The sequence below is a fragment of the Pelophylax lessonae genome (assembly GCF_965119305.1).
Source record: "Pelophylax lessonae genome assembly, chromosome: 13".
Lineage (NCBI taxonomy): Eukaryota > Metazoa > Chordata > Amphibia > Anura > Ranidae > Pelophylax > Pelophylax lessonae.
The window spans coordinates 192,661,114-192,672,883 of record NC_138780.1 but is presented as its reverse complement, the minus strand read 5'-3'; the positions used below and the strand labels follow the sequence as shown (position 1 = coordinate 192,672,883).

Here is an 11,770-nt window from a genome sequence, read left to right as displayed (position 1 = left end):
CCAGCCCGGTGATGGAGCTATGTGACCCCAGGCGGGTGAAGGAGCGAGGCGACCCCAGGCGGGGGATGGAACGAGGCGACCCCCAGCCCGGTGAAGGAGCGAGGTGACCCCAGCCCAGTGATGGAGCGAGGCGACCCCAGCCCGGGGATGGAGCGAGGCGACCCCCAGCCCGGTGATGGAACGAGGCGACCCCCAGCCCGGTGATGGAGCTATGTGACCCCAGGCGGGTGAAGGAGCGAGGCGACCCCAGCTCGGTGATGAAGCGAGGGGACCCAAGGCGGGTGATGAAGCGAGGTGACCCCCAGCCCGGTGATGGAGCTATGCATCCCCAGGCGGGGGATGGAACGAGGCGACCCCAGCCCGGGGATGGAGCGGCGCGACCCCAGCCGGGTGATGGAGCCAGGCGACCCCAGGCAGGGGATGGAACGAGGCGACCCCCAGCCCGGTGATGGAGCTATGTGACTCCAGGGGGGTGAAGGAGCGAGGCGACCCCAGGCGGGGGATGGAGCTATGTGACCCCAGGCGGGTGAAGGAGCGAGGTGACCCCCAGCCCGGTGATGGAGCTATGCGTCCCCAGGCGGGGGATGGAACGAGGCGACCCCAGCCCGGGGATGGAGCGACGCGACCCCAGCCGGGTGATGGAGCCAGGCAACCCCAGCCGGGTGCTGGAGCTATGTGACTCCAGGCGGGTGAAGGAGTGAGGCGACCCTAGGCAGGGGATGGAACGAGGCGACCCCCAGCCCTGTGATGGAGCTATGTGACTCCAGGCGGGTGAAGGAGCGAGGCGACCCCAGGCGGGGGATGGAATGAGGCGACCCCCAGCCCGGTGAAGGAGCGAGGTGACCCCAGCCCAGTGATGGAGCGAGGCGACCCCAGCCCGGGGATGGAGCGAGGCGACCCCCAGCCCGGGGATGGAACGAGGCGACCCCCAGTCCGGGGATGGAACGAGGCGACCCCCAGTCCGGTGATGGAGCTATGTGACCCCAGGCGGGTGAAGGAGCGAGGCAACCCCAGCTCGGTGATGAAGCGAGGGGACCCCCAGCCCGGTGATGGAGCTATGCGTCTCCAGGCGGGGGATGGAACGAGGCGACCCCAGCCCGGGGATGGAGCTATGTGACCCCAGGCGGGTGAAGGAGCGAGGCAACCCCAGCTCGGTGATGAAGCGAGGGGACCCCCAGCCCGGTGATGGAGCTATGCGTCTCCAGGCGGGGGATGGAACGAGGCGACCCCAGCCCGGGGATGGAGCGACGCGACCCCAGCCGGGTGCTGGAGCTATGTGACTCCAGGCGGGTGAAGGAGCGAGGCGACCCCAGCCCAGGGATGGAGCGACGCGACCCCAGCCGGGTGATGGAGCCAGGCAACCCCAGCCGGGTGCTGGAGCTATGTGACTCCAGGCGGGTGAAGGAGCGAGGCGACCCCAGGCAGGGGATGGAACGAGGCGACCCCCAGCCCGGTGATGGAGCTATGTGACTCCAGGCGGGTGAAGGAGCGAGGCGACCCCAGGCGGGGGATGGAATGAGGCGACCCCCAGCCCGGTGAAGGAGCGAGGTGACCCCAGCCCAGTGATGGAGCGAGGCGACCCCAGCCCGGGGATGGAGCGAGGCGACCCCAGCCCGGGGATGGAGCGAGGCGACCCCCAGCCCGGGGATGGAACGAGGCGACCCCCAGTCCGGGGATGGAACGAGGCGACCCCCAGTCCGGTGATGGAGCTATGTGACCCCAGGCGGGTGAAGGAGCGAGGCAACCCCAGCTCGGTGATGAAGCGAGGGGACCCCCAGCCCGGTGATGGAGCTATGCGTCTCCAGGCGGGGGATGGAACGAGGCGACCCCAGCCCGGGGATGGAGCTATGTGACCCCAGGCGGGTGAAGGAGCGAGGCAACCCCAGCTCGGTGATGAAGCGAGGGGACCCCCAGCCCGGTGATGGAGCTATGCGTCTCCAGGCGGGGGATGGAACGAGGCGACCCCAGCCCGGGGATGGAGCGACGCGACCCCAGCCGGGTGCTGGAGCTATGTGACTCCAGGCGGGTGAAGGAGCGAGGCGACCCCAGCCGGGTGATGGAGCCAGGCAACCCCAGCCGGGTGCTGGAGCTATGTGACTCCAGGCGGGTGAAGGAGTGAGGCGACCCTAGGCAGGGGATGGAACGAGGCGACCCCCAGCCCTGTGATGGAGCTATGTGACTCCAGGCGGGTGAAGGAGCGAGGCGACCCCAGGCGGGGGATGGAATGAGGCGACCCCCAGCCCGGTGAAGGAGCGAGGTGACCCCAGCCCAGTGATGGAGCGAGGCGACCCCAGCCCGGGGATGGAGCGAGGCGACCCCCAGCCCGGGGATGGAACGAGGCGACCCCCAGTCCGGGGATGGAACGAGGCGACCCCCAGTCCGGTGATGGAGCTATGTGACCCCAGGCGGGTGAAGGAGCGAGGCAACCCCAGCTCGGTGATGAAGCGAGGGGACCCCCAGCCCGGTGATGGAGCTATGCGTCTCCAGGCGGGGGATGGAACGAGGCGACCCCAGCCCGGGGATGGAGCTATGTGACCCCAGGCGGGTGAAGGAGCGAGGCAACCCCAGCTCGGTGATGAAGCGAGGGGACCCCCAGCCCGGTGATGGAGCTATGCGTCTCCAGGCGGGGGATGGAACGAGGCGACCCCAGCCCGGGGATGGAGCGACGCGACCCCAGCCGGGTGCTGGAGCTATGTGACTCCAGGCGGGTGAAGGAGCGAGGCGACCCCAGCCCAGGGATGGAGCGACGCGACCCCAGCCGGGTGATGGAGCCAGGCAACCCCAGCCGGGTGCTGGAGCTATGTGACTCCAGGCGGGTGAAGGAGCGAGGCGACCCCAGGCAGGGGATGGAACGAGGCGACCCCCAGCCCGGTGATGGAGCTATGTGACTCCAGGCGGGTGAAGGAGCGAGGCGACCCCAGGCGGGGGATGGAATGAGGCGACCCCCAGCCCGGTGAAGGAGCGAGGTGACCCCAGCCCAGTGATGGAGCGAGGCGACCCCAGCCCGGGGATGGAGCGAGGCGACCCCAGCCCGGGGATGGAGCGAGGCGACCCCCAGCCCGGGGATGGAACGAGGCGACCCCCAGTCCGGGGATGGAACGAGGCGACCCCCAGTCCGGTGATGGAGCTATGTGACCCCAGGCGGGTGAAGGAGCGAGGCAACCCCAGCTCGGTGATGAAGCGAGGGGACCCCCAGCCCGGTGATGGAGCTATGCGTCTCCAGGCGGGGGATGGAACGAGGCGACCCCAGCCCGGGGATGGAGCTATGTGACCCCAGGCGGGTGAAGGAGCGAGGCAACCCCAGCTCGGTGATGAAGCGAGGGGACCCCCAGCCCGGTGATGGAGCTATGCGTCTCCAGGCGGGGGATGGAACGAGGCGACCCCAGCCCGGGGATGGAGCGACGCGACCCCAGCCGGGTGCTGGAGCTATGTGACTCCAGGCGGGTGAAGGAGCGAGGCGACCCCAGCCGGGTGATGGAGCCAGGCAACCCCAGCCGGGTGCTGGAGCTATGTGACTCCAGGCGGGTGAAGGAGCGAGGCGACCCCAGGCAGGGGATGGAACGAGGCGACCCCCAGCCCGGTGATGGAGCTATGTGACTCCAGGCGGGTGAAGGAGCGAGGCGACCCCAGGCGGGGGATGGAATGAGGCGACCCTAGCTCGGTGATGAAGCGAGGGGACCCAAGGCGGGTGATGAAGTGAGGTGACCCCCAGCCCGGTGATGGAGCTATGCGACCCCAGGAGGGAGATGGAACGAGGCGACCCCCAGCCCGGTGATGGAGCTATGCGACCCCAGCCCGGTGAAGGACCAAGGCGACCCCAGCCGGGTGATGGAGCGAAGTGATGTTTAGCTGACCGGTGTTCCGTGAAAATACCATACCCGTGAGAAAACCATACCCTAACACTTCCCCTTTAAGAGGCCGGCTTTCACGTGACATTGTTATTCCTCAGCTGACAGCTCTCCGGCCACGTGTCTGTATCCTGGCCCCGCCCCTGGAGGACCTCCCGCCGTCCCGGCATGCAGCGCGCTGTGGACACGTCGCTCCGGTGCCACCATAGAGAGGAGAGTGTCATGGTGGCCGTCGAGCTGGCGGAGAACGGCTCGGTGTCCGGGAAGTGAGCGGTGACCGGGGAGAGCCGTGCCGGGATATGAGGCCTGCTGGCCCCGGGACGTCCTGGTGAAGCCTCGGACTTTCCTGAAGGCTTTGTCCGCCTAGTGTGCACCCCTCCCCGGGGGAACCTCCAGACATGGCTTCCTGGCTGGGGGGGCTGGGCTCCGGCCTGGGGCAATCCCTGGGGCAGGTCGGGGGAAGCCTTTCCTCCATCACCGGACATATCTCCAACTTCACCAAAGACATGCTACTGGAGGGGGCTGAGGAGACAGGTGAGTCCCCTCCCCCCCCCCCCCACCATCTATATACTACCCCTCCCCCCCCACATATACTATAATATATACAGGTGAGTCCCCTCCCCCCCCCCTATACCATAATATATACAGGAGAGTCCCCCACCATCTGTATACTACCACCCCTCCCCCACATATACCATAATATGTACAGGAGAGTCCCCTCCCCCACTGTCTATATACTACCCCTCCCCCACATATACCATAATATATACAGGTGAGTTCCCCACCATCTGTATACCACCACCCGTCCCCCACAATCTATATACCATAATATATACAGGAGAGTCCCCTCCCCCCACCATCTGTATACCACCCCTCCCCCCACACATACCATAATATATACATACAAGACCCCCTCCCCCCCCACTATCTATATACCATAATATATAAAGGTGAGTCCCCTCCCCCCATCTATATATATCATTTTATATATACAGTGCTCAGCATAAATGAGTACACCCCTTTTGAAAAGTAAGATTTTTTTTTTTTTTTTGTAAGATTTTAATCAATATCCCAATGAACACAAAAGAACAATTTCCAAAATGATGAGAAAACTGGGTTTCATAGAACATTTGTTTAGCTCCTTACATGGAAGTAATGTTAATAATATAACTAAGTTGATGCAAAAATGAACACACCCCACAACAAACACTCCTCCAATCTAGAACTTTGTATGACCTCCATGATGTGTAAGGACAGCGCCAAGTCTTCTAGGCATGGAAGGAACAAGTTGGTGACATATCGCAACATTCTATCTTTTTCCATTCTTCAACAACGACCTCTTATAGAGCCTGGATGGGGGATGGAGAGTGATGCTCCTCTCTTCAGAATCCCCCATAGGTGTTCCCCGATTGGGTTCAGATCAGGAGACGTATGGCGCTTTTCCACTGCATGGTACGGCTCGCTTTGGCGCTTTTCCACTTTTCCACGGTATGGCTCGCTTAACCACTTCCGCCCCGCCCACCGCACATTTACTGCGGCAGGCAGCTGCTCCTGGGCAAAGTGATGTAGTACTATGTCACTCGCTCAGAAGACTCTAGGGGGCGAACGCTCCCGCCGCTGCGCCCCCGCTAGTTAGCTAGGGAGTCAGTGCATGTGACCGGGGGCTCCGATGGCCGCCCGCCACTCATAATCTCCCGCAGCAGAGAGAGTAGGACAGACGGCTGATGTAAACACAGCCGTCTGTCATTCTCCCTGAAGTAATCACAGATGCTATATGATCCTGCTATATAGGATCGCATGTCTCTTTGATTACTTCACAAGCCACGCCCCCTGACAGTTAGAATCACGCCCCTAGGGAAACATTTAACCCCTTGATCACCAGTGCAGTTAACCCCTTTGTAGTGGAGAAGTAGTTTAATCTACAGGGGCTCCGCTGATAGACAGGAAAACGGGTAATAATCCAAATAGGCCGGTACAGCATGCAACAATCCAGGTAGCGTTATACCATTCTTCTCTCCCAAGGACTAGATGACACAGGTGTTGGGAGTCAAAACTCAAATGCCTTGTTTATTGAAAACACAAGGGATCTACACTCTGCCAAAACCCCTCCCTCTTCGAGACATTCCACACACAAAGCTGAACATCCCATAATAACCTTACTCTGCCAGACAGGAACAATAGGACAATAGAATGCAGGTATTTAATAACAAACCCCCACCCATCTCCTGAGGGACACTGCTCCCTCACTCTTTCAACACAAACCCCACTCTTATGCCCCGTACACACGTACCGATCGGCCGTCTTTTGTCTGAGGGCTGTCATGTCTGTTGAAAACTGCAAAAGACTGCACACGAATTTTGTCGGCCAACAACAGCCGACTGCAGAAGTGATGTCATGTGATGGTTAACTTTCCCTGTGTTTTTTTTTTTCTGAGCATGCCCAGTCTTGCAAATCTGCTGTCTGTCGGCCGAATTCTGTACTGACTGGCGAACAATCGGCCGTTCTGGTGTCGGCATACAAAAACTTTAATGCTTGCATGACAGATTCTGTTCGGCCGAAAGTGCGCTGTCGGCTGTCGGAAGCATCATACTAACAAGCCGAAAATCGGCCGATCGGTCGTCGGCCGAATCTTTTCGGCCGACAATCTGCACGTGTGTACGGGCCATTAGTGTCCATTCTGCTACACCCTTCCCTGCCAGTGTCATTCTTACAGTGGCAGTACATATTTTTAGCACTGATTACTGTAGTAATGTCACTGCTCCCCCCCAAAAGTGTCAAAAATGTCAGTTAGGAGTCCGATCTGTCCGCCGCAATGTCGCAGTCCCGCAAAAAATCACAGATCGCCGCCATTACTAGTAAAAAATAAATAAATAAAAATGACATAAATCTTTCCCTTAGTTTGTAGACGCAATAACTTTTGCGCAAACCAATCAAAATACGCTTATTGCAATTTTTTTTTTTTACCAAAAATATGTAGCAGAAAAAAAATTGGCCTAAAATGTTAAATTTTGATTTTTACATTTTTTTTTTTGAGAATTTCATATAAAAAAATGTGAAAAAATATTATGTTCTCAAAATTGTCGCTCTTTTTTTGTTTATAACGCAAAAAATAAAAATCGCACAGGTGATCAGATACCACAAAAAGAAAGCTCTGTTTGTAGGGAAAAAAAGTCAATTTCAAAAGTTCATTTGGGTACAGCGTCGCACGACCGTTAAAGTAACGCAGTGCCAAATCGCAAATAGGGCCTGGTCATTAAGCAGCCAAATCCTCCGGGGCTAAAGTGGTTAAATGGCACCACCTTGGTTGAGGTTCCAAGCGGTGCCGTACCTATACCAAATCCCACAATCCTTCGCATGCAGCCTGATTGGTCGTCACTACTAGCCACTGATTAGTCAGACAATTGTCACTGTTATTGGATTACGTTGTAATCCCACCCACTTATTACTTTAGTGGAAAAGCAAACTGAGCCGAGTAGAGCCTATATAGTGCAGAAACGTGCCGACTCGTACCACGCAGTGGAAAAGCAAACCGAGCCAAGCTGGGACAAGCATTGCCGAGTGGAGCCGAGCCGGTACACGCAGTGGAAAAGCGCCATTACTTGGCCACTGATAATAAAAGAAGGTGCAGTGCTATAGGCAAGTTGTATCAGTCCTGTAATACTTTTGCAGAGATCAGCTTATCGGGCAGAGAAGTGACACCACCACCACCAAGCCACCAACCACACTGCCTCTTACCATCCGACTGATAATATCAGAGCATTAATGTATCCCACAGCAGGCTCATCCGGTCTCCTTATTCCCAGCCGATACTTCCATAGAAGAGATGGGATCTCCAAATAATCAAATTCCCACAGAAGGATACTCCGGCCCTAGAGATAAAGAAGATGCTCATAGAGTACTACGTTCCAAATCATACAAATTTTATTGATAAAACGAGGTGATACACATTTTTGCAGAGCGGCATCGGCACGTGTACAAAATCTGCTTTGCTAACCGTAAAAATGGCCGCTGCGTCCTAAGCGCGATGACGTCACACGTCCCGATCCCATCCGACCTTAACGTGCTTCTTTTTGAGCCACTCCTTTGTTGCCTTGGTGGTATGTTTTGGGTCATTGTGATGCTGGAAGACCCATCCATGACCCATCTTCAGTGTTCTGGCTGGGGGAAGAAGGTTCTCATCCAAGATTTTACAATACACGGCCCCGTCCAGTGGCCCCTAAATGTGGCAAATTCAGCCTGTACATTTAGCAGAGAAATGGCCCCAAAGCAAAATGTTTCCACCTTCGTGTTTGACTTTAGCCACTTAAGCCCCGGAAGATTTTACCCCCTTCCTGACCAGGGCCTATTTTGCGATTCGGCACTGCGTGACTTTAACGGACAATTGCGCGGTCGTGCGACGCTGTACCTAAACGAATTTGGCGTCCTTTTTTTTCCCCACAAACAGAGCTTTCTTTTGGTGGTAGTTAATCACCTGTGCAATTTTTACTTTTTGCGCTATAAACAAAAAAAGAGCGACAATTTTGAAAAAATAACTATTTTTCACATTTTTTTTATATGAAACTCCCCCCAAGAAAATGTAAAAATCAAAATTTTGTAACATTTTCGGCCAATTTGTTTTATGCTACATATGTTTGGTAAAAAAAAAATCGCAAAAAGCGTATTTTGATTGGTTTGCGCAAAAGTTATCGCGTTTACTAACAAAGGGAAAGATTTTTGTTGGTTTTTTTTTTTAACGCGTAATGGCGGCGATCTGCGTTTTTTTTTTTTTTTGCGGTACAGCGACATTGCGGTGGACAGATCGGAGCCTTGACTGACATTTTTGACACTTTTTGGGTTACTAGTGACATTACTACAGTAATCAGTGCTATACATATGCACTGTTACTGTAAAATTACACTGGCAGTGAAGGGGTTAACTTTTTTTGAGAGGGAGGGGCTATGTGTGTCAATAGGGGCGTGCTTTCTACTGTGATTGGCTGTGGCTTATGATGTATGAACAGTGATCAACAATTCTACATAGTAGAACCGTATGATCATCATTCATACACCGGGGAGAATGACAGGCAGCTTGTTTAGCCGCCTGCCTTTCTCCCTCTCCACCGGATGGAGGGAGTTGAAACTTTTGAGTTGCCAAGAAACCTTAAGGATTTAGGGAAGATCTGTAAGGAGAGTGGACCAAAATCCCTCCTGAGATGTGTGCAGACCTGGTCACCAACTACAAGAAATGTCTGACCTCTGTGCTTGCCAACTAGAGTTTCTCCACCAACTACTAAGTCATGTTTTACTTGGGGATCAAATACTTATTTTATACTTGCTGAACTGCAACTCAATTTATAACATTTGTATTGTGTGTTTTTTTTTTTTTTTTTTTCTGGATGCTTAGTTGATATTCTCTCTATCATTTAAAATACACCTATAATAAAAATTATAGACCCTTCATTTCTTTGTAAGAGGACACATTTACAACGTCCTGCAGGAGATTAAAGAATTATTTTCCCCACTGTATAAAATATGTATATGCTGCAGGGGAGAACAAGTGAGACCCCCTCCCCCATATGCCATAATATAATGTATTTATTGCTGAGGTGGAGGTGACGGGTATACCCCGTATAGTGGAGATCTGGAGCTCTGGGATGGTAGCGGTTCTCTCAATGGTCTATAGAGGGAGACAGAAGTGTCTCGGTGTACACAGCCTCGGGATGGATCAGCAGACAGAGGAGTCCTGTGTGTTCAGCTCTGTGTGGAGTAAACTAAAAATGGAGCTCCAGGCAAAACACATCATCTCCCCGTGTATATGTCCTACTGTACCCCATCTCCACCTGTACTTATAGTAATTGTACCCCCCGCCCACCTTTCTCATCTGGTGAGTGATCAGAGTAACAAAACCTGCCACAGTACTGCTTCACTACTCTCTCCCACCCCCCCCGCCCCCCACCTTTTCCATCTGGTGAGTGACCACAGAGTAACAAAACCCGCCTCAGTACTGCTTCACTACTCTCTCTCCCCCCCACCTTTTCCATCTGGTGAGTGATCAGAGTAACAAAACCTGCCGCAGTACTGCTTCACTACTCTCTCACCCCCCCCCCCGTCTTTTCCATCTGGTGAGTGATCACAGAGTAACAAAACCTGCCACAGTACTGCTTCACTACTCTCTCTTTCCCCCCGCCCCCAGCTTTTCCATCTGGTGAGTGACCACAGAGTAACAAAACCTGCCACAGTACTGCTTCACTACTCTCTCTCTCCCCCCACCTTTTCCATCTGGTGAGTGATCACAGAGTACCAAAACCTGCCACAGTACTGCTTCGCTACTCTCTTCCCCCGCCCCCCACCTTTTCCATCTGGTGAGTGACCACAGAGTAACAAAACCTGGCACAGTACTGCATCACTACTCTCTCTCTCCCCACCTTTCCCATCTGGTGAGTGACCACAGAGTACCAAAACCTGCCACAGTACTGCTTCACTACTCTCTCTCCCCCCACCTTTTCCATCTGGTGAGTGATCAGAGTAACAAAACCTGCCGCAGTACTGCTTCACTACTCTCTCACCCCCCCCCCCGTCTTTTCCATCTGGTGAGTGATCACAGAGTAACAAAACCTGCCACAGCACTGCTTCACTACTCTCTCTTTCCCCCCGCCCCCAGCTTTTCCATCTGGTGAGTGACCACAGAGTAACAAAACCCGCCACAGTACTGCTTCACTACTCTCTCTCTCCCCCCACCTTTTCCATCTGGTGAGTGATCACAGAGTACCAAAACCTGCCACAGTACTGCTTCGCTACTCTCTTCCCCCGCCCCCCACCTTTTCCATCTGGTGAGTGACCACAGAGTAACAAAACCTGGCACAGTACTGCTTCACTACTCTCTCTCTCCCCACCTTTCCCATCTGGTGAGTGACCACAGAGTACCAAAACCTGCCACAGTACTGCTTCACTACTCTCTCTCCCCCCACCTTTTCCATCTGGTGAGTGATCAGAGTAACAAAACCTGCCGCAGTACTGCTTCACTACTCTCTCACCCCCCCCCCGTCTTTTCCATCTGGTGAGTGATCACAGAGTAACAAAACCTGCCACAGCACTGCTTCACTACTCTCTCTTTCCCCCCGCCCCCAGCTTTTCCATCAAACAAAAACCTGCCGCAGTACTGCTTCACTACTCTCTCACCCCCCCCCCCTGTCTTTTCCATCTGGTGAGTGATCACAGAGTAACAAAACCTGCCACAGCACTGCTTCACTACTCTCTCTTTCCCCCCGCCCCCAGCTTTTCCATCTGGTGAGTGATCACAGAGTAACAAAACCTGCCACAGCACTGCTTCACTACTCTCTCTTTCCCCCCGCCCCCAGCTTTTCCATCAAACAAAAACCTGCCGCAGTACTGCTTCACTACTCTCTCACCCCCCCCCCCCCGTCTTTTCCATCTGGTGAGTGATCACAGAGTAACAAAACCTGCCACAGCACTGCTTCACTACTCTCTCTTTCCCCCCGCCCCCAGCTTTTCCATCTGGTGAGTGACCACAGAGTAACAAAACCTGCCACAGTACTGCTTCACTACTCTCTCACCCCCCGCCCCCCCCCCCCCATCCATTTGATGGGTTTGTCCCTCATTTTAGCAATGCCAAAAGTGAGTCTGGGGAAACTAATCATTCATCAGATAACTGAATAATACAGCCAACGCACCCCCTTTACCAGGGCTTAGATGTTGTAATTCAGTAGCAAAACAAAGTCCAATGTATAGAAATGGATTTGTTATCTCTCACACAAACTGTATGTCCATTCAATCTGTTTATTGTGCTAACTAAATCTCCTCAAGCATATATACTGCATCCAGGGCCTGATGAAGGGGGTTCAGACCCCCGAAACTTGTTGATTTTTTTTCAATTATTTGATGAAGATTAAAGTGACACTAAACTCTGGTTTAAACAAATTTGAT

General features: G+C 54.5%; 1 protein-coding gene across 1 annotated transcript in view; it reads left to right on the top strand.

Moving 5' to 3' along the window:
* The first annotated feature begins 3,992 nt into the window (after positions 1 to 3,992).
* Positions 3,993 to 11,770, top strand: part of TRIP11 (thyroid hormone receptor interactor 11) — a 107,761-nt gene continuing 99,983 nt past the window's right edge. Inside the window, exon 1 of the mRNA XM_082275452.1 lies at positions 3,993 to 4,382. Coding sequence (XP_082131578.1) covers positions 4,247 to 4,382 — 136 coding nt within the window. The 5' untranslated portion in view covers positions 3,993 to 4,246. The remainder of the gene's footprint in view (positions 4,383 to 11,770) is intronic.